We start from the raw sequence: 27,419 nt of genomic DNA, 5'->3' as shown, positions 1-27,419 counted from the left end.
AGATGTGCTTGAAGCAAAAGCCCACATAAAGATTTTTCTCCTTCAGCTGCACACACACATACTCTCTCACAATCTTGAGCATCCCTCCCAGCAGGCACAATCACACTCAGGCAGATAATTCAGTGTCACACGGAGCCTTGTCGCTGACCCTCTGGCCCCCCTCCAGACAGAGGAAGCAGCTGGACAGGGACCCACGGCTGCCTGGAACACACTTCCCTTAGGGAGCTTGGGAGGAAGAAGAAGAGTCCCTCTCTGCCTCGGAGAATGACCAGCTGAGCTTCCAACAGCTCACTATGTGAATGTACTCTTATGCCCTGTGTCCAAGAAGAGCACGGGGCCTTTAAGAAATGACAGCAGCAGCACAGCAGCGCTTTTTGCAGGAGTCAGCAGCGTGATGAAAGCATTATGATACCACAACCTGCGGGGGTTGTCACTGCTCAAACTCTTTCAGTCGTCCCTGCAAAAAGGAAACAGTATCAGTGGATCAAAATCTCTACATTAGTGCTAAAAAATGGAAATAAGGCAAGGATGCTAGGTTTTATTTTTTGTCTTATGTGTACTGACAGGAAACTACTATTAGAAAATATGATATAGAACATAAAAATAATCTTAGAAACGTGTTGGACAAAACCACAAAGACATCTCCAGAATTAATTTATAGTAATTTAGGCAGTGAGCCTCAGAGGTTTTCAGTTGTGTTGTCCTCTTGTGTGGTCTTCACTAAGTGCTTATTAATATTGTATGCTTGAATGGCAAATGTTAACACATTTCCAATTGCCCTGGTAGCCTAAGAAATAATTAAACAACAAGGGGTCTTTTGTTTAGCTACACCACTCAGAAAAGGTAAACATGAAATTCATAGCTCAAATTGCACGATAGTACAATGTAGAAAAATGAGGGAAAAGGTGCATTAGATGATCTGTGATGATTTTAGATACAGGATACAGGATAGAAACATCTTGCGGATTTATATTTTTCTTTTTGTCTATGCAGTTTCACACATTAATGTCCTTACCTGTTAAGATTATCAGTCAGTCCGAGTATCCATCGCAGGTCGAATTAAAAAAATACTTAGCACAAAGTCTGCTTTAATTTATGTATAAATAAATACTTTATTTAAAAATTGGAAAAAAATGTAAATTAATGAGCACCCATAAGGTAAAGCATCAATCCAAATCTTCATTCTGATCTTCAGTGATCCGTCTGGTTGGACTTTCACTGAGGGTCCCAAAATTATGCGGGGGCCAGAGCTGTTTTAGGGCAGACAGGAAAAAAAAAAACAAATAATGCAAACATCGTAGGCCTGACTTATAAGCATCACAAGTCCAATTTCCTAGACACATTGGCTAATATGGCATTTAATGACGTGTTAAGAATTTAAACACGATCTTGGTATTTCATCAGCTGTCGCAGTAGGCCCTCCAGTGGAGTGCCGCTGCCCAATCAGATGGACAGAAGGTTGGCTGACCTGTTTCCAGGGTCGTGGTTGCTATGACATCCCGTGACATGACAACACAGCAGAATGGAAAGCTAGACAATATGTTGTTCAGGCTTTGGTCAATCAAACACACTTGCTTTGAACTTCCAACTGACTCATGTCTTTGAATGGTGCTTACAATGGCCATTGTGGCTTCATAAAACCAAATACAGTTAAATGATACTGAAAAATAGTGCATGGCTTGGCCAACGCCTATGAAAATATGACTGAAATATCTTAAAATTATATAATACTACTCAGGTAAGTCAGTGTACCACTTAAGCATACATGATCCTGTGTTACCTTCAAGCAAACACGGCCTCTGATGAGGGCATAGGGAGTTGGGCCATAGCTCCTTGAGTCAGTCGAGTTCGTAAGGTTATCCCCTTCAAGCCATACGTGACCTTTTGGCACCTACACAAGACATAATGAGAGGGCAACATGTATTAATTGTATACTTTCTTGTATATCCCAAAAGAAGGTCAAGTGCTGAGACAATGTGTGATTAGATTTTTTTTTAAACCATGCCCCTCTCCCCCTACACACACATTTCACAACTCATCCCTCCCTCCTCATTTTAACATCAACCTGCATGTCCCTCTTTAACCCCATACGGTCTTAGAAGAAGGGTCATGGGTAACGGGCAGGGTCGTAGTGGGATTTAGGAAAACTTCAAACGGGGTCATTAGTCTGTTGGCTGAGATCTGCGCCCCTCAAAGCAGGAGAGTGGCCTGAGATAGCTGTGCAGAGAATGAGCGAGAGAGCAAAGGAGAGAAAGAGGGGGAGAGAGCGAGCGAAAGAGTGCTAAGCTGCGGCTAGCAGCAGTGTCCAAGGGTCTCCACCGCGGTCCGACCTGCCAGTGGGGTGGTCATCCAAGCAGGCTCTAATTCACAATGACACCAATTATGATTAATCTCATCACTTTAGGAGAGTAGGCTTGTCAAGGCCCTAATTAAGTGCGCTGTCCCCCCTATATGTGCAGACAGGATCAACAACACATTATATTGTCATAATGGGCATCACAATCCGCAAGTCTATTTTTGTGTTGGCTAACTTTTTAACAGAAAAAGTCCTCTGGAATAATAGCAATAGAGATATCGGACATTGTCCACGCTACGGCGACATCATAAATTCCTTACTCCACCGGCACCACTCGGCTCTCCAATTGTCTGTCCAGCAGCAGAAACGGTCCCGTTTTGTTTCATCTTCCATAATTGAGACAGATGATATGACATAATCACGAGCTACTGACATGTTGACCTAACACGGGGTAAACAACTCGGTGAATAACGACAACACAAATGAATATCATTAAAGGAGTCATCTGAGAACCATATGTCAGCATGCTGGATTCCCACCATTACACCTCATTAACATGGTAACATATGCCGGCTCCCAAGCAATGGCAAAAAAAGACGCACTGCCGTTCGTCATCTAGCTATGAGCAGAACCTTCTTTGCACTCAATTGTTAGCTAGAGAACCGATTCCCCCAGTTTGGTCAATTTCTTAAGAGAGTGGAAACTTTGACAGCATTGACAGAGAGGAGTAATTGTAATTATGGTACAGTAAGTAAAGTTCAAGAAATGACATTCACCCGAGAAGACAAACCACAATAGCAGGATAGAGTATATTGTCTGTAGCCGATGTAGAGAAAAAATTAATTGAAATGGCATCATTATGTTACTAAATACCATGTCTGCCAATAAGAATTTCAGCAAACCTAAAAACAACAAAAAACAAAATTATGGGGAGGAATCACTGTATCAAACTGGAGACTGTAGATTAAAATACTCTGGCGCGCACAGTAAGGCAGCAACAGGTTAAACTTGTATAACGAGTTTATTTTTGTAATTTCTATCCATATGTCCTCTTTCATTTTTTATCTAAAGTTGGTAAACTTGTCTCGTAATGTTCGCGGGCTTGTTATCAGTCAATAACTTGCACATGAGGGCTAGTTTCCTATATTTGTAGCCGCATCTGCTCCGAGGTAGTCTGATGGAAACATGGCTGCCAATTTGTGCCTATTGGCTTTCTGACCACCACCAAACATTCATTCATACGCCAGTGTGGGCAGCACTGGAGGCAAGTTACGTGAAGTGTCTAGCCTAGTGACACAACAACAAGGAATGGGTGGAGGGAGCGAGGATCAACAACAGATGTCGCTTCAACAGAGAAAAAAAGTGGACACCTTTCTGCAGTCTAAAGGCATGAATGTGGATGTCAGTAACATCGATACAGTCATTCTAATGTCTGGCATGAATAACAACAACAACACACCTGTCACTATCACAAAGTTCACCATTAAAAAAAAAAGTGTCATGGCGGGAGCAGAGAAGCAAGCTGAAATGTACAAACGTCTACATAAATGAGCATCTGGCAAAGCACAATACTGACATCATTGTCCTTGCAGTCAAAGACATCAAGGAATTAGAAAAATGTTGAAGATGACACCACCTTGACCACAAGGACATTAAAGACAACTCATGAAGGCAGGAGGGATGTACAAATCAAATCAACTTTATTTGTATAGCACTTTTCCTGCAAAGACATGCAACACAAAGTGCTTTACAAAATTAAAAACAATTACCACAATTAAAAGGAAAAACAATTACTAAGAAAGTCCCTCCCTCCCACCCTCCATACTAGACACACACACACACACACACACACACAATCACACACAGGTAGGGAGACATGGCATGGCACTGAGGATCAAGGAAACGCCACCTTTGGGGCCGTCCACACTGGGAGGAGCCGCAGGCCGTGCCATCGGGGGACCAGCACCGGGCCCCCCCGACTCCGACAGACGGGCGGACCGCCACATTAAAGGGAGGAACCCCCCGCCGGCCGGGTCGAAGGGACCCAAGGATGGCACCCCCTCAGCAGACCCGACACAGCCCCCAGTGTGGAGGACCCCCCCTGAGGAAACACTGGAGTTAAAAGCTATAAGACTAAAAGACTACAGTCTTCCCTGGCTACAATGTGGTTCGAACATCGCTCACTCACTTTATCATGGTTTTTCAAAAATTAAGCAATAAGTAAATGGTTGCTGTTTTGTGGTTGACTACAGCCTATTCATTCAGTCATTCATTCATTCATTTTGTACTGCTTATCCTCACGAGGTTCGCAGGAGGTGCTAGAGCCTATCCCAGCTGTCTGCAGGTGAGAGACTATGGCCTATTATTAGTCAAAAATAGTGAAAGACAAGTCATATGTATTATTCTTGTCAATAGGTGTCAGTAATGTATTAGATTATAATGGATTGTGGAGACGTGTAGAAGAGAAGCAGTCGGTTAACACCACCATGCAATAGAGTTAGAGAAAGGCTGTTTTTACCTACGCTCAGTGCAAAGATAAGCATTATCTTCTTTGCATTCTACTGACATGTTTCTAAGGTTCTCAATCAGTCAAAATTTATTTAGAGCTTGTTAAAATATTTACAAGTACCATATCATATTAATAAAGTCAACATGTCAGAGTTTGCCGTAAAAGTAGTTAAACATGTCAAAAAGAAGTAGGAATCCGTAAAGCTTGTCTGGTCCTACCCCTATCTCATGCCAAGTGTTAAACGTTATTAATAAAATCCATTAATTAAAGTCTTTATTGCTGCTTGTGACAAAAGTGATTCCTGACTTGTAATAGTGAGTAATATGCATTGTCACTCTGCTATTGCCGACATGCTTGGTATGATGGATGACAGTATGGGAAGCTGTTGGTGGTATAGGCTGACTTGATGTGAAGCATTGTCTACCTGTCAGGGGCTGAAACCGCAGGTCGCCTCAGTGTGGAGGCGTGTTGTTAAACGTCCACATTATTACCGCACTCATTATGTTAACATGATTGAGGTGCCAAACTAAATACATGCAACCATACAGAGTTCATCTTTCACTATCTTGCTCTGTCAATCTGTAGCGCATCCAAAGCATTAGATGGGGGATTTGATCTGTCTCTCTCTCCCTCACTTTCTTTGCCAGCGTGCAGTAATATTAGGGATCAAGTGTCATTGTTTTGACACAAAAGCTCAGGCACCGAGATGATTCCTAAAAAGGTGACAGTGCAATTAGCCTGCAGTTGGATCTCTGAGGGTGGAGATGACATGTCTGCCTGTCACTGCAAAAAGGAGGCGATGACAGCGACCACCTTGTGAAACTCATCTTTACAGTCCCATAATGCCTCACATCATCCCAATAGTCACTCACACACACACACGCGCACACAAACACAAACATGAACATCATCTGTGTGTCAAACACGAGAACAAAAAATTAGGAATCGTGAGATAGGTGCACTCCTTTTTGTGGAAACTTTACATTAAAAGGGCAAACATACTGTACATTACGCTGCAATATGCATGTAAGCTCAGTATTTCCCATATAGTCGCCGCTCGTTTATTGCGGTTCACTGGTCCCAGACTCGACCACAATAACTTAATTTACGCAAGGTAGGATTCAATATTAACATACAGAATATTTTCATTGTGAAAACCTGTGTATGATCATGTAGATAGGGCTTTTAACATTATCAGAGCCCTCTCGACATGAAATAACAACCACAGAGTCAACTTTACGTTCTTATTACCCAAAACCGAGGGTTCTTTGGTAAGAAGAATTATTATTATATTCCCCAGCGGACCTTCTTGGCAGGCAGACAGATGCATAGAGGACAGAAAGTTACGTTCAGACTGGCCATTTCTGTACGTAAGCTCATGCTCGGTGAAAAGTGTTTATACACTAACCGGCCTTACTTCCGGCTGCTTAGTGTTTGTAAAGCCATGCAGCTATGAATGCTGAAATATCTAACCATACAAACATTCCTTTTCCTCACGATTACAGCATTTGATTCACATTATGTCCAATATATAGACGTAATTCCACATTTAACAGTTGATTCGATTTTATTGAGCAATTCCGCCCCGCGATTCAGCGGAAATTATAGGGCCCTAGAATATTAACAAAATGCTGGTATCCACAACCCACATTGTGTCTCAATGGATGCTACCTAATCTGGATGAAATTATAATATTGCCTTATTAGCTTGGTTTTGCACCTAAAGCAAATATTATTGTGTTTCCTACCCCCCCCCCCCCCCATCAATATTAAATTACACCATTATGCTACTGATTCAGCTTCAACTAAGTCTCTATTATGTCTATCTATCTTGAATCATAAAATAAGATGCAAAGATGTCCCCTATCACAAGCCGAGTTCTGTTTGTGGGCGTGAATCTAGTAGGGAGAAAGAGATAGAGAATTCATTTTCTGTTCCAAACACTGAATGAGGCTTTGCACTCGACCCTGCCCAACGTTTCGCCAGACCCACTCGCCGGTCTGCCCTGGGTCCATAAGACACAATAAATTCAAAGACATGCAACCTAAATGCAATCTTTGGTTTGCAGAACAATGTATACACACACACGCACACATACACACACCTCCGCCCACCCATCAGTCTGTCCATTCAGTTGGCACTAACGCCAACAGGCTTCAGAGAGATTGCAGGCCTGAGCTGTGGGCGTTTGGGGAGAGCAGTAATAGAAAAGCAATGACAGTCGTTTCACCAGCAGAGCCCCTGTTCACTTTCTAGGTTTCTCACTGACAAAACATAGGTGTTGTCAGAAGCTGATACTTTGACCAATAGTACAATAGTGCAAAATCGGTCTATGGCATATAAACGCAAACAATAATGGAGGTCGCAGTACACAAAGACATTTTCATTATGTGCAGAGATTGTTTATGTCTAATAGGGGTGAAATAAATTGTCGATTCAGTCACAAATTTAAACCCCCATATCAGCAAAGTACAGTATAATACAGTTTGACATTTAGCATAGGTATACTCACATATGTATGGGTCTTGAAAAGATCAGATGGACCACTTGTGCAGACTTTGTCACCTTCCAAGCCAATTACCCTTTTACAAATATTCATATTGGGGTCAAAAAGGCTTTTTGCAATGACAATATCACCCCTGGAAAAAACATGGAGGCAGTTATTTAGTCTCAGTTTTAGGGGTATATATAAAACATAATGCAACAAATAACTGAAACAGAACATGATTTATAGCTAATCCAAATTGTAACAGACATAAAAAATATGAATGTGTCACAAAAATGGGTTGACATCTTTGACATCACTTTGAAAAGCATTTCCAGTGCTAATAATAATTAGGTTTGGGCGATTTTTATATACCGGTCTTCTAATGATTAGAAAATGACTAATACCGGTATAAATGATAAATTAAAACAAGTCGAGTTGCACACTTGTGAAAAGGAACGTTGGTGGGGGGAAGTATTTACTCGGGGGACCGTACTCACTATAAACACTTGAATTTCTTCATGCTCAGCTGACACAGATTCAAGTTCAATTAAAAAATAATAAAATTGCCCATTCATTTTTGCACTTGAAGTAATTACATGTGTGTATACATAGTGTAGCTACTCAGCACATAGAGAACAAAACTACAAAATACAAAATATCACCTACTTTTGTATTTTGCAAAGATGCCGACTCATCCTTTCAGAGAAAACAACATCTTTGTTTACAATGGTGGGCTCCATTGATGGACCAGAGCACTGGAAAACAACAGCAACAAATGTAATTGAAGTAAAAATGTTACCAGACATCTTTTCTGTAAATATACAAACCACCACAATCTCTCCGATGTACTCAAAGGCGCAATGTGCAATGCAGCCATACTGGATGGTGTAGCCAAAAAACCCCAAGGTCTTCCCGATCACTCGGCGGAACATCTCCACCTATAGAGCAAAATCATGAATCATGAATCATGAAGACCAATAGGCGAGAGTTTCATTGACCGACCAAAGAGCGGACAGGATGCTATTCAGTAAGAAACGAAGAAAGTAACACTTGTCGTGTCTGATTTCCTGGAGATATCTGACATTTCTAAAAAAAATAAATTAGAGATAAAGAAGAAAGCAGCGGCATAGGAACTTGTTTGACCAGAGTAAACATATCAGGTAAGTTTGGGCACCCCTGGTAATTTTCAAGATTTTCCTTAAAATCACTGGCTGTTTGAATCAGCAATTTCAGTTAAATATATCATATAGCAGACAAACACTGTGATAGATGAGAAGTGAAGTTTATAGGATACAATTCTAATAATACGAGCAAGAGTGCCAAATACCCTTTTACATGATTGGCTTCACCTGTGCAGGAAGGTCAAGGGTCAGAGTTTGCCAAACAAATTTTGTGTTCCAATAATTAGTGCTAAAGGTATTCCAATCAATAAAACCATAAGGCTGCTCAAATTTATGCACCTGCCTACTTTTGTTTAAATAATTATTGCACACTTTCTGTAAATCCTATCAACTTCATTTCACTTCCATCCATCACTGTGTTTGTCTGCTATTTGATTTATTTATTTGAAATTGTTGGTTCCGACAACCAGTAATTTATAAAGGAAAATTATCTGGGATGCCCAAACTTTTTCATACCACATTTGTAAACAGTTCTGATCCATATTCAGTAAAAGACTGTAGTGTAGTGTAAACAGTCCTTAAGTCAATGGCTTATACCACCTTTCTCAAAGCACAAGCTATTTGGGGCTTAATTTCTTCAGGGTGTAGACAAGGTTGTCACAGTTGGCTAAGATGGCACGTTCCCTGGTGTTTCATTCTCAGAAGCTAGTTCACACCACAAAACTGCCTTGAACTTTGACCCAATGTACGACAGACCAATCAACACTTGGAGCTCAGGTGATGGACAAAACACCGAAGCTGTGACACTAGCACACAAGGCAAGCCCTGCACTTTTTGTTGCTTGTTGCTCACACTGCCTTCACCACGATGGCACATCAATAATTAGAGCAGTTATCAGCTTCTGTCAGCACCATAGAAACACAAAGACAACACAAGGAGCCATCAGGGTGAACTGAAAAACACAGTGACATAAACGCGTACAAGATATGTGCGCTTTGTGAGCAAACATCCCAGTCACACTTAGCATATTGACTTTTACTCAAGGTGCTGTATAGACAGGGCAAGGACTATCAGTACACAAGTCATGCACAGTGCATACACAGTCCACCTGCACCAACAGACAGAACGTGAACATGATTAGAGAAGAATAGCTACAGCTTGGCTTTAAGCTTAGTCTGTTCTTCAAACAACTTTAGCACAGGCCGCTATCCTGCCAGGCCACCACAGGGTAAAGAAATATTTTTTTCTCCATCTCCCGGGCTCCTTCTGTCCCGTTCCCCCATGTCTTCGTCCCCTCCCAGGGTATTATTAACCAAAGCAAGCAGAGCGGAAACCAAAGCCCCAAATCCTCAGAGCTCAGGGAATGACTTCCCAAAGATGGACACGGATTAGACCCCCAATTTCTCCTTAGCCCGGCCTCCTCCACCCCACTCTCTCCCTAGGCTCTCAACAGACCGAGTGTCAGGTGGCTCTTGCAGCCTCGCCAAAGGTGTTACCCCTAATCCCATTACCCCCCCCCCCCCCCACACACACACATTTTGAACACACTCACACAAACATACACAATGTGTTCCCATTCATGCCGACTACATTCCACCTATTAAACCTTCTGCCTATTGTTTTATCCCTACCATGTCAGTTTCTATGACACATTCAGCGGCCTTACTGGTCTAACATTTCCAGTCCCAAAAACACACCAGGTGACATGACTGCACTCCTACTTGATCCTTTTATCACTCTTTGTCAGGGTTGATGGCATTACGTGCAATTCTCTAGCAAAAAGCTAGGGGGCGGTGTTTTCGGGGGTCAACTTTCCTTCTCAACTCAGTGAGCAACCAATCAAAGAGAGTGTTACTAATCAGTGTTTTCCAAAAATAACTTTTATGCAAATATTGATTCAAAATTATAGAAGGTGTGCTGCATCCTCCTATACACGCAGGAAATAATGCTCTAAAAGCAACTACTACTGCCCTTACGGCCACCAGTTAAGCTCTGCATTAGGGTTTGTAGGAGCAGGAGTGAGCCAGGGTAGGACACGCTGGTGTCTCTTGGTGTTCTTTTGTGCTGTTGGTCATTCGAGAGGAGGGTTTGCACACTCAAGTCAGACTATAAAATATCTAGATCTGATTCCTATGTTTGAAAGTAAGCAGTCTAAAGGTTAATGTGAATCACAAGTCGGCAATAAGGTCTCATGTTCAAGTGAATTTGTCTTCATCCACTCACCTCCTCATGGTATTGGTGCAAAGCACAGACATGGGCTATTTCTTCTGCTAGAATGGAGATCAGAAATCTTTTCTACAGTGGACAGCGTCCTGTACAGCTGCCTTCATATCAGTGACCCCCCCTTCTCCATTCCAATGTGCATTCAGCATAGGTGGGGATTAAGGGACTTTGCATAACAAGATCACACGGCCAGTGGCTGATATCAAGAGAGTCCATATGCAGCCGCCTGGTTTTCAGAGGCACTCTGTCATTGATAGTGTGTGCTGTGTGTGCACGCATGTGGTGTGAATGTGCAGACACAAAAGCATCACCTATGTGTGAGTTGCAGTTGCTCTTTTGGGATGTAGCGCGAGGTGGACATCCACAGAGACATGCGATTGGATCTCTATTACTGCTGATTCCCCAGAGTCAGCAAAGCCAACACTATGTCTTGCCCCTTAATACCCAGCACATATGTGTGAGCTGCGACATTAATCGAATGCTGATTTACAGCTGTAAATTAACACAAAGTCTCTCCGCTAATCCAGGATTACACGCTAAACATGTTCAAGGGAATACAAAGAAAGTCAGCACAGCACTCTGTGCAGAACCATCTGTGGCCACTGGCCTCCCACAGTCACAACACAGTGCTACAGTGCAGAAAATAGAGGGAGCTCCCAAATGAATAGCTGCTGATGGCAACACCTCATTGTGTGTTTAACTCTGTGATCCTCTTAGCAAAGGAAGACCATTGACTCACAGGGAACAAATGTCACATACATGAATAAAATGAAAATATTAATGTCACCCAGCTGTCCAAATTGAACAAATAGCGCAAAGTGGAAATGATAAACCTTGATAAATTTGCAATTGTTTTTTGTGTAAAATGAAAGTGAAAGTTTGCAAAATCTAACAATTGTCGCAAAGACGACCATCAAATTAACACATACAAACTGATGTCATTAATGTTTGTTGGGTTTGGGAAAAAGGAAGCGCCTATTTGGGTAGAGGCATTTACTTGTTGTGGATGACGCACCCAAACTAATTGAACATGGGGTCGATTTCAGTAAATTTCACTAATTGAGGTAAGGTATCTATTTATAATTGTATTAATATTAAAACTCTTTTCTTCCCTTGAAATTGTTGAAAGTTTTAAACTTTAAAAGTTTTTTTTGTTTCAGTGTGGCCCTAAAATTCCCATGTAAAAATCGTAAATTACAATGGTCTAATTTAGACATTAATGGGACCATAAGGAAATACTCAAATAGAAATTACAGCTACTGATCCCCAGTGACTGGAACCTGCCATTGGCTGAGTAGTGTTAATTGATATACATGGCCAGTCTATTAGAGCCACAAAGACAATCTCAATCCAAACACCACACAAGGGCCTTACGGTGGACTCCTTACACAACTAAATTAGGAAAACATGGGCTGAGAGAGAGCCAGGCAACAGGGGGGCTAAGAGGCTTACAAGCCCCTTGTCAGATATTCTTCTCCCCGAGGATCACAGATGGAAGGGAGAGTCTGGAGGAGCAGGCAGCATCAGAAAGGCGACCAATCTCACCTCTGATGTCTTCCTCTGGGTAGCAGAAGGCAGAAGAGGGCGGGGCTTTAGTCCTGTTGCGCAAAGCTTAATTTGATCTTAATGTGAACAATAAAAGGGAGGTGGTTTGGCTATGAAAGGGGTCTGTTTCAACTATCAGTGCAATCAGAGTTAATCCTGCTGATTTAGACACAGACACCTGGCTGGATGGAGAGTGACAGATGTCATAGTCCCAGACACATATTTGTATGTCTAACCCCCATCATTTCAAGGTATCCATTCTATTTGTGGGCTTAATGGTAGAAACTGATCTCCATATTGCTCTTTTCATTGTTGCTAACAGCAACACAGCCGTGAAACAGCTGAGCGAGGCTACTACTTGAAGAGCCGAGGATTTAGACCAACAATCAATGGGTCAAGCCAGAGCAAATAATAGCCAAGTGATGTGAATACAACTGCTATGAACTGAAAGGAAGTGAGGTTTGACAGAGTCCCCAGCCAATTATGCTGAATGGAAAAAGTAGTCACTAAGCCTTATTGTATTGACCGCAAGTGTATATGTGGTGCAGGCCTGGTGCTGAGAGATCTTATCTAGTGTTGGATCACACTGACAAAGGCGTTTGTGTTTTGCTTTGACCTACTCCTGACAAAGACCGCTATATTTTAACACTAGCGAATGACACATAACCACAACATAAACTTTGGATTTTAGGGGATTTCCTTCTCTTTCAAATTTTACTTCTAAGTAAATATGTGTCCACATTTAATGGGATTTTATCATACTCAGAAGCTTAAATCGAAGCCATTCGGATAGAATTAATGTTGAGAACGAAATTTGCAAATACCCATCCTGTGCATATTCAGACCCTCCAGGATTTTGCGATCGTGCCAATTCTGCCAAATTCATCCCAAATCTGGGAGACCTCAAAACTTTATTCAATCCCCTCAACTTCCCCACAAATTTTGTAAAATCATTATTATAAATTTTCTATTTTTTTCAAAAGTAGCTAATCAAACATACACATCAAGTGTCTAACCCAGTGGTTGGCAACCCGCATGTAGCTCTTCCACCTCTGGCGGCTCAGGTTAGTTTGTGACATTTAAAAAAAGCAACAGTAAAAGTTAATTTGTAGTTGCAAACGTGCTTTGCTATTTATGTTTAGTTTTTTGCAAATACGTCATGGTCAATTATGCAGCAATTTTATTGTGTCAAACACTTAAAAAACACTGCAACTTCTATCGTATTTTTTGGAAAAACTCACAAAATCAACCATCTCAAAAAAGTTCACAGACATTTTGTGAGAATGGTAAATTGCTGTCAATCTTGAAAAGAAATGCTCTGCATTTGAGTTTAATTTGCAAATAAAGTAGATTTTATTAGAGTTGTTGAAATCCTGTGTTTTGGAGGATAAAGGTTTCAAAGAACACTTTGATAGCAAATGCTTAAAATCAGAAGCAGACTCAAAACATTGCAAATTTTGCAGCAACCACGTGCCGTGAAATCAGACATTTTCCGATGTAACAACCACAAAAAAAGCTGCAAAATCCTGGAGAGACCGCATATTGTTCTTTTGTGCATGGAATATTATTTTCCTTCCATGGCAACAAAAACAAATATGGTGCATGTTGATGATAATCTTACATCCACCCCTACTCAGACACAAAAACTTGTGGCAAATGGCAAAGATAGAGTGAAGAAACTAAAACAGTAGAACCAGGAAATGTCTGACATGTTATGACTGCTGCCATTATATAGTGCAATCAGATACAGCTCCTGGATAACCCTAACAAAAACACAAACATGTACCAATGACACATGGAAAAAAGTAGTCTTTTTGTACAATTCGACTACAGCGCTTACACCACCACCCAGACCTGTTAAAAAAAACGCCAACTGTTGAGAGGGATTAAAGGAAAATGCATGAATGCAAGTAACACAATATTGGCTACATCAATATGAACTCAACTCATTAAGCATGTGATTGTTGTACTGGAATAGAACAATTACTGATAAGTGAATTGCGTTACAATGAAAAGTAACATCCTACTTTTACTCTATTTTGTGAGCGACCGGAAAAAAACAGGTAAAGGCCTGTTAATTGTAAAAAGTCAACAAAATGTAGGCGGAATCTTAAATTTACCGACCGACGTGGTGACAAGGTGACAAACAACCAGGAGGAGGACAACTGCTTGCGAATGACAAACACTAAACGCAACTCGCTTTGGAGTGAAAATTCTGGTCTTTTTATTATGGCCAAATCAGCTCCTCTATATATTGTACTGAGCAGCCAGAACAATTAGCTATTTCATTTCCAGTTCTGGAGTCATTACATTTTACCATCAGAGGTTCCACAAATGAAACAGAAAAAATCCCAAGACTCATAAAAGGTAATGCCTGACAGCTATATGACTACCTTAAGACCACCCTGCATTACAAAATTCAAAGCTCCGCTGCCCTCACCTTGTTTACCTGATGCACACTATCTATATAGTACAATAATAGCTCTAATAGTACATAATGGTCTTTCAAGATGCAGGATTTATACTTGAGGAGTTCCTACAGCTTCATATTCATATTCCTGCATGTTGAAAGGCAAGCAGGACTTTCTCCTGCTGAGAAGCAGGTCAGTCAGAGCATCTTATTCGTCTCAAATGGGCCGAGTGTCGTCAGTCATGATGTATTCCCTTGGTCCTCTGTCAGGACGCATAAATCTCAACGTCACTGTCAAAACAGCGGGGCTGCCTTGCTCAGAGCGTTGGTAAAGTGAGCAGTTGGGCAATTGTTTCCTCTGGAGCCTTTACAGTATCCTGTGATCTTGGGCTGCCTCTGGCCTCTCTCTACTTGACACAGAAAGCAATTCTCCAGCTGTCTTAAGGATTACACATCACTTGTCAGTTAATCGGTGTTAAAAGTGGACATTAAATCAAGGAAACCCACCTTTCCCCATCTCCACTAGTGTGGTCTTGTATGACAAGTTCTCAAATATGGGTAAATATTTCCACAAAGGATCTGGCATGCGCTACACAAGCTTGCTTGTCCCCCTTGATGTGCACCTCCAAAACAATCGAACCTCAAGCTGCAGCGGCACCGGCCTGATCGGCTATAAGCACATAATTTTGTACATGGATAAGACTTCTTGCAAAATAAAGAACTTCCTATATATATGCAGATAAATATGCAGTGTGTGATCCATACCTTAGTTAAATCTAACCTTTAGCAATACAGTATGTTCATTATTGTGGTTGTAGTTTGCAGTGGAGTAGAAATGAATTGTATTTGATAGTGAGTGGTTGCCTAAACTGAGTTAACCAAAATATGAGAAATACACTATATCACCAAAAGTATTTGCTCACCCATCCAAATGATCCGAATCAGGTATGCTAATGACCTGGCCTGGGCAAAAATCAAGCACCCAGGGATGCAGACTGTTTCTCCAAACATTTATGAAAGAATGGGCCGCTCTCAGGAGCTCAGTCAATTCCAGCGTGGAACTGTCATCGGATGCCACCTGTGCAACAAATCCAGTTGTGACATTTCCTCGCGCCTGAATATTCCACAGTCAACTAAGCCACAAAGTGGTAGGCCATGTAAACTGATGGAGAGGGGTCAGAGGTTGCTGAGACGCATAGTGCAAAGAGGTCTCCAGCTTCCTGCACAGTCAGTTGCTACAGAGCTCCAAACTTCATGTGGCCTTCAGATTAGACCATGTACAGTACACAGAGAGCTTCATGGAATGGGTTTCCATGACCGAGCAGCTGCATCCAAGCCATGCATCACCAAGGCAACGCAAAGCACCGGATGCAGTGTTGTAAAGCACGCCACCACTGGACCATGGAGCAGTGGAGATGCATTCTCTGGAGTGATGAATCACGCTTTTCCATCTGGCAATCTGATGGACAAGTCTGGGTTTGGAGGTTGCCAGGAGAACAGTATATTTGGGACTGCATTGTGCCAAGTGTGAAATTTAGTGGAGGAGGAATTATGGTGTGAGGTTGTTTTTATTCGGGAGTTGGGCTTAGCCCCTTAGTTCCAATGAAAGGAACTTTGAATGCTTCGGTATACCAAAACATTTTGGACAATTCCATGCTCCCAACCTTGTCGGAACAGCTTGGAGCGGGCCACTTCCTCAAGCAAGGTCCATAAAGACATGGATGACAAAGTCTGCTGTGGATGAACTTCACTGGCTTGCCCAGAGACCTGACCTGAACCCGACAGAACACCTTTGGGATGAATTTGAGCGGAGACTTAGCATCAGGCCTTCTCCACCAACATCAGTGTGTGACCTTACCAATGTGCTTTGGGAAGAATGTTAAAAAATTCCGATAAACACATTCCTGTTTGCACTGTGTAGAGTGAAAACCAATACACGGCGTGCTGCAGCAATGTTACAAAAGCTGTCATCTGTCACAGCTTTTCTCTTGGCTCTTAAAGCAATGGGGACTAAAGGCACTATTTTCCACTATAAAAAAATATGCTCTAACCTTTAATGTTAATTTTATTTTAATGTTTGGGGTAAAGAAGTGAACGAGGTATCAAATTGAAGTTAAAGTCGTGCTTTATCAGACTTCAATTAATCACAGACTTGATTTTACAAATTTCTATACAAATTTTGTAACATTGCCACATTGAATGACCCGACAAGGTTACTTCGCCAACAGCAGTTGGCTAAATAAGCAATAATCAGCAACAGTTCGACAATTCAGAAAGCGTTTGATTGTTGCTGGCTAAATTGTAAATACACATATAGAAATGACAAACACTGGATAGTGTTAATTGTTAACATACTGCGGCTTACTTACCTAATTTAAGACTGAATCAGTGCCCCGGCAATGTTCTGGTCATTGTGGGCGCTTCGACTACAACCTCAAAACAACAGCTTCATTCATTGGTCTCGTCTTACCAAGGTCTTCTGTGATTGGCGTGGTTGCACCAAAACACGGAAATCAGTCATCACGCTTCAAAGAATTATGGCAGCCTCCGTCAACAGTGCGTGTGAACGCGATCCCGGTGTAAACAGTTATTTACTACGAGTTTTCAGTAAAAAACACGCAACGGGTTATTAAGCGTACCCGGTAGATTAATGCTCCGGCAGTGTTCTGGTCATTGTGGGCGCTGCGACTACAACCTCAAAACAACAGCTTCTTTCATTGGTCGTTTTTTACCTAGATTTCCTGTGATTGGTGTACGTGCACCAAAACACGGAAATCAGTCATCGCGCTTCAAGGTATGATGGCAGCCTCCGTCAACAATGCGTGTGCACCCTCAGCCGATTGTAAACAGTTAATTACTACGAGTTTTCAGAAGAAAACACGCAACAGGTTATTAAGCATACCCGGTACAAGACCATCGGTGCAAAATGGACAGCTCCTAATATCCACCGGTGTCACGTCGCTCGACTATTTGTTCGGTCAGTTTGTTGAGATGTCCATTGCATTAGCACTAGCTGTACAGCATACATGATTTTTTGGTGCAACTGAAACTGAAGCCTTACTTTAAATTAACAAATGAAAACAATTCAGTCTTGACTTTTGTTGAGCTTGTTGCATAATTTGAACATAAATACTTAATAGAATGGTTATTGTCTTGTTATTGTCTTTGCATACTCAGAGTACTTGTATGCGTACATGTATATCATTTGTATTTATATTTATAGAAACTTGGGAAGAAAATTGTATGTTATATTTCATTGTGATACATGTCATGTTTCACGTCATGGTAGGCAAGTTTAACCTTGATCAGGTTTCTAAAGAACTGAATAATTTGGACACTGTTGGGCACTTTCTTTTGGAGAGATTTACATTTGTACTATGATAGAATAGATAAATATAGTTCTCCACCTATTTGTTAAAGACACCACATTGGACACTGTGAGGAAAATCAGCTCATCATAATATGAATGTATCTTTGTTAAAGGGTCAACTTGTGTTTCTTAAACAGGTGGTGGTCTTGCAGTTGGAACGGTGCTTCTTATAGGTGAGAGGGTTCTGCATATTCTCATGACCTTCACGTAAAGGATGGCTACCATGTAAACTCACGCAAGTCGTGCAGTCTGTTATATCCATTTTACACAACTCAAATAAGACCCCTTATGATAGTTTAACAATACACTACATAACTGTGTGTGAAGGTTTGATTCAAAGGGGAACTTTTGGGAATTTTGCCCATCATTCATAACCCTGATGTGAAACACGAACACACAATTGTTCTGTGCATCATCACAACAAGTTAATTTCAGCTCGCTTACAGTGCTGGCACTTGGATTCACCTATTTTGACTATGAAGCCCTCAAAAAATAAACCTCTAACAAGGTTGCATTGTTAGATATGCACGTTGTGATCATGCATTATACACTGATGATAACATGTAATAATTGCAGTATCTTGCCTTATTTTGATGATTTAAAACCCTACCGAAACTTCTTTCGTAGGGCGCATTGATACTAGCTAAATAACACGCTGCCTCGCTAATCACTAGTCTCAGCATCACTCAAATACGGGAGAGTGGATGCCTAGCTCGGTCGATAATTAATAGCACAGTTATCAACAAGCAAAATTTTAGTTTTCAATTTTGATGAAATGTTTTATGACTATTGGCCTGTGTTTTAGGTATTTTCATTTGTACATTTCGTGAAGCATTATTATTTATTATTATTATAATTATTTCTGAATGTTCCTCAATAGGCTTTTTGACTATCAAACATTTAGAATATAAAACCAGTATCATAAACAAATCTTATTTGGAGCTGACACTGAAATAAAAAAAAAATCTAAAGCTAACCCTTAAATGACCCAAAGTGCTTTAGCTCAAATTCCAGGTGTTTACAACTCCACCATGATCCTTAATTAGTATGTTCTTTGCCAGATGTTGCATGAGCTTTTTAGAGTCAAAGCAAGTGTGTTTTTGTGCGACTAAAATGTCTTCCAGTGTATCATTATTATTATTACCATTCATCACTGACGAGGCTGCATGCGCTGGTGGACAGTAAGGTTACCATATTCTTGTTTTCCCTTGGAAGCCGCAATTTGTGCGTATCTAAGACCTATACCAAACTGATGATATTGCTTTGCCCTTTAATTCATCCCCCCAATCGATGCAGGAGTCGATGATTACACACTAATGTGTTCTTCCCTTCCATTTTGTGAATCAACACACGGTTGGTTTCATCTGGTAATGAGAGACGCAGTAAAGGTGAAATGTGTGCGTGCGTGCACGCTTGCTGGTGTTTGTCTCTAAAAGAGCGATGTGTAGCTGTGTGCACGATTCGCTGTATGTGCATGTGTTTTGTTTAGTGTATTGTGTGGGTGGGTCAGGGGGAGTTTGAAGTGTGTGTTTTGTTTATGTTTGTTTCATGCAGTCGTCTTAGACAGTCTGCCCCTTGAGCTGTGATGGCCCGTTTGTGCGACTCAGACATAAAATTATCAGGCCGCTCTGTCTGCCTTTGAAGTGTCTTGAGCTGTCCTTCCCAATTTGTCAACTGGGGTGGTGGGTCGTGGGGGGCTATGCAGTATGGCTGCTGTCCGAGGATCTCGCATCTCTTATGCTTTTGTAAGACAAGGAACAAAGCTCTTCAGTCCACTGTGTGTGCTTTTGTTGAGACTTCGCTTCTGTATATGTTAAATCTTTTTAACAGCTTTGAAACACTGAAACATTACATTGTTTTTTTTGTACTTAAAAAAGCTTTCAAGACGTTTTACAACAGAATAGTGCCTATCATTTTATTATTATTATTAGGAGACGACCTCCTCCAAAGACTCTTAAAAAAGAAAATAAATGTTTTGAAATGAATCACCACATTTAATCATTGTCCCTTTTCAAAACAAAAATGTCAAAATACATGTTTTGATCAACATATGGCACAGAATTAACTAGTAAGGCGACATTAAAAGGAAAACAGTAAAATTACAGGAAGAATTGTAAGGTTAAAAGTGTAAAGTTGATGTAGAGGAGATGTCTTTTCCAAGAACAATAACATACATTGCATTCAATTTACAATGTTAAAATTCTCTCCCAAATCTCAGTGCAATCACTCTCGAACCCTGTATATAGTAACCATGTAATATCATCAAATAGGATTATTAAACAAACTAATCAAAAGCTACCATTTCTGTCACTATGTAGTTATTTCTCACACTAACTTATATTGATACATATTATTGAGGTTATTTTGCTGGATCCTTAACAGTCATTAACTGAATGTCTGTATGCATTTATGCCTTTAATATTTTGATTTTATTTTTGTGTAATCATCATCTTCTGTATTTTAATAACATTTTTTTCTTGGAAAATTACAAATGCAAACTTCTATTTCTATTACTTGAAATATTTTTTTTGTAGCCCTCATCATTTTTTGTACAAATAAGTCATCATTATAATGGACTTTCCAAGTTATATCCCTCTATCTTGTAAAAATATAAGCACTTTGTTGCACATAGTAGACACTAAAAATGTGACATTCATTAAGGACAGCATACAGCAAATTAAACAAAATCAATCAAAACACCAGAAATGATAATATTGTACATAACAATAAAGGTTATCAGAAATACATAATGGATAAGCATAATCACTTCCTAGAATATGTGTTTATTTCAAACTTTGGTTCCATTTTACATGAGCATTGATTTTCTAGCCATATAGCTTGAACACACAAGTCAGTGCACATATAATTCTGTACTCTGCGCACTGTATTGTAATACCTCATATAGGGTGAGGAGGAAACACAGTGACCTAGATATTTTCTCTCCTACTTTAGCTAATATTATGCAGGACTCTTACACTCCCATGGGGTTGGACAAAAATGAGCTGGAGGCAGCAATGTCTGCTTTACCAAACCTTTTGTCACCAAAAGCAAAAAAATAGAAGTCAAAATCATCTCATGACTGTACAGGGTGACTGCTCTACCTTGAAGATATGACTGTCCCCCCACCCCCTGTTGCTCTGGTATCCTGCCACCACCGCTAGCCCCCACCCTTTTACCCCCCGCCTCAACAGCCTAATGACTCCTGGAGGTTTCATTTGTAAGGCTCCCATAGAAACACAGCCACAATAGGCCCCATCTTGAGAGGGCCCATCTGGGAGTCTTTGTGGGGCCTGCTGAAAGCCACAAAGGCCTGCTGACCTAGAAACCCATCAATAAGAGAACAGGGAGCCCCACCGACAACAAATTGAAGAGCCATGGAATTTCCTGGACCATCCTTACTCCGTAGGTGAGGACATAGACTGAGAACGTGGGAGTTGGAATTCCCCGGATGCTCGAGGATGACACGTCAGGATGTCATTCCCAAGCTGTCAACAGTGTCCCTGTCCCTTGTCATTGTTTGGAGAGCCCTATGAAATCTTTACAAAATGGTGATGGTGACAGGAAGCAGTAGCGGCATGCTGAGTGGAGTTATTTGCCCTGCTCAGGGGGCGGTTAAAAGTGTGGAATGGCCTGGTGGCCACTTTGTGTTTAATGGGCAAGGGTGCTGTACCTTTGGGACTCATTTGGTAGACCCAATGAGATATCGCTAAGAAATCTAGAGGCTACATTCTTCTGAGGCCGAATTAGAAGGCGAACAATGTTAGCCAATGGGTACACTGCCCTTCAGGTTAGGGGTTCTCAAACCTTTTGACCCTTTACAGGAGTGACGTGTTTCCAAGGACCTCCTTATAATCTTCTTGCCAATTTAAAAATGATAATAATATGTTTTAAAAACCTGACATTCATTCTCAGTCCTGAAAAAAAAGCGTAAATTTTCCTGTGAATATTCTCATTCATCCATTGTTAGCGGTCAGAGGCCCCACTCGATTGTATCGTAATGATCAACACATGATGTCACTAAAGACACAAGCATTTCTGTCTGGACCTGCTTTCTTCTTTAGAGGACAAATTGATTGGATCTTGCACCAGGCCCTCAGACTAGAGCTGTCCTATCTAGTCTGACTGATCTGTCTTTGCACATGTACAGATGAGAGGCGAAACATCTTCTAAGACAACCTGAACAGTCTACTTAAGATCGATTGAATGCCCTGAGAATCGCATAAATACCGTAAATCAGGTTTGGGTTTTTTTTCTCTTTATAATGTCTAACCCCAGATATGTTATGTGAGACTTTAAAGCCTTACGTTTCAGTGCTAACATGTAACTTTATGAGTTACAAGCATTATGATGTAAGGGTAGTGTTGCACCAGGACATCTTGGCTTGACATTCACATTGGGGTTGATGTTTTCAGAAGTGCCTCCTACGATGTCACCTCTGTAAACCACATATGCTGGGTCCTCCAGAAGGTGCAGCTCCTGCATCTCAGCTAAAAAATGACTGACAATATTACCATCAGACTCATGAGTTCGATTTTTAGGCACCCTGTTTCTTCTGCCTCCCACTGGCTGTTAACTTGGTACTTTTTGGTTCAGTGGGAGAGGGTCAGGTGAATCCTTACGACAGGTGTCTCCCCCCTGTTTGCCTGTGGACACAAATACTGCTGAGACCTTGACAGGAGAGCAGAAGCAGAAAGGAAGATGCAAACATTGATCATCAGATCACGCAGTAACACCTACAGTATGTCATTGTGCCAGATCGAGTGCATGTTCAGGAAGCCAAATCCTTATACCAATTATAGTCAGGCACCGTGATGGGAGTCTGGTTTAAATGTGTCTGAAAGGCTGGTGAGATTAGACCTGTATACACTATGATAGATTCCTTGTTAAAGTTATAGGAAATGAAGGTGATATACAGGAATATTTTGTAGTTAGATATTTCTCTCACAACTGTTCTTCTGAGTTTACCTGGATTTTTTTTCATGTTACTGTAAATTGGATGTGATGTTTGTTTTTGTGAGAAATAAACTAAACACGCTGAATTGTTGCCAACTCTTGTTTCTTTTCACCAGAGGAGGACCGTTACGATAGCTACTCCCGTATGATCCTAAAATATTTCCTGGCAGAAGGGGTGGTTTGTCGTCATGAACTCTTCTTAGCAGCGGCTCAAGACCACCCGAATGACATCTTCCAGGTATATGAGAAGAGTTGGTGTCTGTTTCTGTTGCCGTTTTGGCTGGAAAGATTTGGAACAGAAATCTTGGCCTCAAAATGTCTAAAATCACTGTGTTAATTCATTTGATGTGACGCAGTAGTAGTTCCGCATATTTGTAAACCCAGGCTTTACTGCATTCCCTGTGCACGTTTTGTCAGATAACGTACCTGTACACAACAAAACTAGTATAATAAAACTTTGAAAATAGAAGACGTATAATATGCGTCCAACATTGTTTCTAAAAAACAATCCACCAGCTTTCACTGTACATTTTAGAATATTAAAGCTGCACCGTCCTCAAAAGGTGTCCAGGTCAAGCGGGGGTATTTGAAGGGTTGCGGGTGGCATGGTTGCGGCATTGTTGAAATGTTTCCAGATAAATGCCTGTGTGAAGACAACTGTAGCCCCAGAAGTTAACTGTCCCCCCCAAAAAATACAGGAGGTGGGCGTCTCTCCCACTGATTGATAGTGGGAGGGGTCACAGCCTCACCCTTTCTTTACATATCAAAGGTTTATTAAGACAGGGGCACTCCCAATGGGGATATATCACATTATTTAGTGTTTTCACTTCTCAAATTCTCAAATCAACTAAGATGCAAATTAATGTATTTTCTTTTTACAGACACAAAAAACACAAAAGACCGTTTTAGCGTATTGATTCATTAGCACTGGAATAATTTGCACACTACTCACATTAAACCTCAAGTGGTGGATTTTCAGCTACCTTTTTGCAAAATTTGTTGAAATTAAATATTTGAGTGTTTTTGAAATTATGAAATATTGTAAACAAATTTAAACAATGTGGGGATGTTTCAAAGTCCTTATATACACTTCATCATTGTGTGCAGGAACTTCCTGATCCTATCTTGGATGACGTTGCCATGCATAAACCAGGAGACCAACAAGGTCTGTTACATGACCCGAAGGATAGTTCAGATGCAATGAAGATCGCCTGGCGTTATCAGAACCTTCCAAAAGTTCAGGTAATTAGGTGTGCTTTTTTTTTGTTTGTCTATTTTATGCAACTGTAAACATTATATTATTTTTCAATGTTATCTTTCAGTCAAAACTTTAAAGCTTCTCTGATTATGTTATGAGAAAGCACAGCATAGCTTCTCTGGTCATAGTGGTTTTGCAATTGTCTCCACCACTAAATCCATCAGCCTTCTAAACTTCTTTGTAGAGTGAATGAGGCCTCAGCCTCTCTTTTCAGAGCTGGACCAGATTACTCACACTTAGCTGGCAATAGGTAGGCTTTTCATTGGTGCCCAACCCTCATATACACACGCCTGCACCCCTGCTTAGCCTGGGAAACAAGGGTACTTTGCAGCCAGTGCATTGACATGTCTGCTCGCTCAACCCTACGACCCAGACCTACGCCTCTGTCTTCTCCCAAATCCCTGCCTTTCCCCCTGCTAGGGTCGGCAGCCCTACACTCTTTCTTCCGCTTTGAGTTGAGTGACCCTCCCCTTCTTCTTCTCTGCACTCTTCCCCCTTTTGGTCTATAATCCATATCGCTATGTGGATTAACAGCACACAGTGTGTCCCTGGGGATCCTCTCCCCCTGGAAACTTCTTTATATCTGTGTCCTTTCTTCACCTCTCCCCCTTCCTCTGTAAAATCGTCTTTACAAACCGCTGGTAAGCCTCAGCAGAGGATTTGCATCCCAAATTCACCCCCAGAGTCAACGCTTACTTTCCCCTTACACACACCTCTCCTGGCATTGCCTACTGTGTCTCTCTCCCGATGAAGACATCAGATCAAAGGTGAGGCCGTCAGGGTGGGGTTGGAACGCTAAGCGGGTTGCCCAGCTCACAAAAAGAAGATGAGCCCCTGACCCCCCCTGCCCTGCTGACCCCCTCGTCCTGCGAGGAGAAGGACACACCGGGGGCCCTAATCCAGATTAGGAGTAGATTAAGGGTGCCTCTAACAATGGAATCCCTGGTTTCACTCAGAGAGAGGAGCTCAAACTCTCTCTTTCAGCTGCAGGAAAACATCCGCCTTCCCCTGCGTCCCTGACATGTTTTCTTTCACAGCCAGAAGTGGACATTTATGTGAAGAAATGATTAAGAGTGTGTTTGTAGTGGTTGTTTAACTTCTCTGCTGCGGGAATGTCAAGGAGTGACCCATAAACAATGCAATTGCATTACCATAATGTTGTTTAGCACCTTCACTGAACATATTACAAAAACAAATACGATTATTTTCTCCTTGATTCCCCTTCTCATTTGACATGGCTTGATGAATTTTTGCTATTAGTACTGTATCCCACTATGAAATGTATCAGAACGCATTTGAAATTCCAGACAATATTATCTGCCACTGTGCATTTTTCCTTTTTTGTACTATTTCAAATGCTTTAACGCAGATGTGACATCTTCTTTTTCTCTTCAGAGTGCCCTTGCATCCTCGTCTCGGTTCGGCCACTACTATGACGTTTCAAAGACAATGGAGCCAGAAATCCGCCAGGCAGCCAAGTGCCACCACTTCTACCTTGCAGAACATCCCAGCCAGTCAACAGCCACACACAGGTAAAACGACACGACATCCTCCACAGAACACTTACAAACCAATGAGACACCCTCCTGAGAACACTAGCACAATACTGTCAACAAAATGCATTTACCCCACGAGGATGTCGCCACGGAGCATTAGTAAGCAAGCATGCCATTGTTTGTGGAATATGGCCAAACCAAGTATGTCAGCAGACTAAATTAATAAGGCCTTTCACTTGCAAGCCAAAGAAAAAAATTGTGAGATTTGGAGGAACAGAACTTTTTGATTGGGATGCTTGGTTACCAAAACGGTTTTGCATAGTAATTCACTCAGTATTATTTTAGTATCTGATACAAATAACAAAAAACTGTCTTAAGTAGCTTTGTCATTGGCCTGAAAAGTTCAGTTGTGTATTCAGTTAAGGGTTGTGTTTGCTCAGCAACTGTTTGATTTCACCCGTGTTGAGTGTACTTAGGGTTCAGAGGTCATGCAGACTCTTTACTCAGAGAGTGCTGCTGAGCACACAAGGGCACACGAAGAAGCACACTCACTCTCTGAGTAAATACAGCAATCTGGAGCACAGAGGATTGGGAGGGAGGCTTTATAGAAACTCTGTTTATTTTAGCAAACACGTTGTTAGACAGAGCACCAGTGCAAGTGCGGTGGACACCCAGTTGATCCATGCATTTTGTGGTCCCCGAAGTGCACTACACTACATACTGTAAGTATGATAACTGCAAAGTCTTAGTTACATGTAAATATGGTTGCCTGTAGAGCATCTAGGTGGGTTTGATCTTCAAGACATTTAAACAGCAGGAAACTACACCTGCACAGTACCATTGTGCCCACAGTGCCGCCCCATCGCTGACACACATACATAAAGCCACACAAACACGTAACACATTACACACACACACGTACCAGACTAACTCAAAGCAGGCTTCTCCCCCTTGCACGTGTCCACAGCCCCATGTCGCTACCCTAGCTGTTAAATTGCTCCGTTTCACTTGAAGGCATAATTGGCACAAATTGCTCTCTAGGTGATACAGATCCTGTTGTTTAAGACTAAGCATCCCCCTTCTCCCACCCCCACTTCATTCCCCTCAATGAAAGAGGAACATTGAGATAAAGAAGCTTCCCCTCGTATGATCCTAATTAGCCGACGCGCTAGCCCCTGTAGCTAAGCACCTAGACCTTATTGGTACCTGAATGAGGGGTGCTCAGTAGGGGCAGCTGACATACAATGACATCCTACACAATGGCTGCCAAGCCGTCCCCCGAGCCCCCTACCTCAGAGGAAGGGCATGGGACAGAGAAGACTGTGAGGGTAGGTGTCCCTCTTTCACCAAAACCAGCTCTATCATTTGCCCCAGCGGGGTCAGGAGGCACCATTGTTGCACTGAGTAAATGACATGGAGTACATGGATATACTTGGCACAAGTGTAATTGACACAAGTGTGTATTAGTGTTCCTAATGCCGGTCTATTGGTGTGCGACCCATCTATGTGTGTCAGCCTGCGGGTCAAATTGATAAGTGACGCCGCAGCCCACTGTGACTCCCCTGTGCAGACTGGTCATTAAAATGGCAGGGCGTTCTTAAGTGGAGGCTCCTGTGTAAAACAACAGGGTTAACATTCCCATTGGCCGTCCAATAGGCACAAAGTGCGCTCAGCCGTTGTTCCTATAGTAGTGCATACGCTTTGTCAGTAGTGCAGATGTTACTCCTGATTAAACACCAAAATGCTGTCCC

The 27,419-nt window shown here is 41.6% G+C and overlaps 2 protein-coding genes across 5 annotated transcripts in view; one reads left to right on the top strand and one right to left on the bottom strand.

Moving 5' to 3' along the window:
* Window positions 1-1,034: 1,034 nt before the first annotated feature.
* immp1l (inner mitochondrial membrane peptidase subunit 1) lies at window positions 1,035-17,286 on the bottom strand. The gene is made up of 6 exons (XM_058089126.1): window positions 16,961-17,286; window positions 8,120-8,230; window positions 7,959-8,047; window positions 7,317-7,443; window positions 1,781-1,891; window positions 1,035-1,250 (listed from the first exon to the last, which is right to left on the bottom strand). Exons 2-6 carry the CDS (start codon window positions 8,222-8,224, stop codon window positions 1,167-1,169), a joined length of 516 nt encoding a protein of 171 aa, XP_057945109.1. The 5' UTR covers window positions 8,225-8,230; window positions 16,961-17,286; the 3' UTR covers window positions 1,035-1,166.
* elp4 (elongator acetyltransferase complex subunit 4) overlaps window positions 17,231-27,419 on the top strand; it is a 48,703-nt gene continuing 38,514 nt past the window's right edge. The window contains exons 1-5 of one of the 4 annotated variants that reach the window (XM_058089122.1): window positions 17,231-17,568; window positions 18,099-18,134; window positions 23,031-23,152; window positions 24,022-24,156; window positions 25,568-25,704. In XM_058089122.1, coding sequence (XP_057945105.1) covers window positions 17,388-17,568; window positions 18,099-18,134; window positions 23,031-23,152; window positions 24,022-24,156; window positions 25,568-25,704 — 611 coding nt within the window. In that variant the 5' untranslated portion in view covers window positions 17,231-17,387. The remainder of the gene's footprint in view (window positions 17,569-18,098; window positions 18,135-23,030; window positions 23,153-24,021; window positions 24,157-25,567; window positions 25,705-27,419) is intronic. The other 3 variants (XM_058089124.1, XM_058089123.1, XM_058089125.1) reach the window with 3 other exon arrangements.

Source organism: Doryrhamphus excisus, chromosome 12 (assembly GCF_030265055.1).
Source record: "Doryrhamphus excisus isolate RoL2022-K1 chromosome 12, RoL_Dexc_1.0, whole genome shotgun sequence".
In the NCBI taxonomy this organism is placed as follows: domain Eukaryota; kingdom Metazoa; phylum Chordata; class Actinopteri; order Syngnathiformes; family Syngnathidae; genus Doryrhamphus; species Doryrhamphus excisus.
Note: the sequence above shows the minus strand (reverse complement) of the source record. Positions and strands in the feature narration are given on the sequence as shown.

What these genes read in the sequence shown, in the direction of transcription:
- immp1l (XM_058089126.1), bottom strand. Translation starts at nt 8,224, where the DNA reads ATGTTCCGCCGAGTGATCGGGAAGACCTTGGGGTTTTTTGGCTACACC. An exon ending in CATCTTTGCAAAATACAAAA is followed by an intron (nt 7,444 to 7,958) that starts GTAGGTGATATT and finishes TGTTTTTTCCAG; the next exon opens with GGGTGATATTGTCATTGCAA. An exon ending in GAGGCCGTGTTTGCTTGAAG is followed by an intron (nt 1,251 to 1,780) that starts GTAACACAGGAT and finishes GCCCTAAAACAG; the next exon opens with CTCTGGCCCCCGCATAATTT.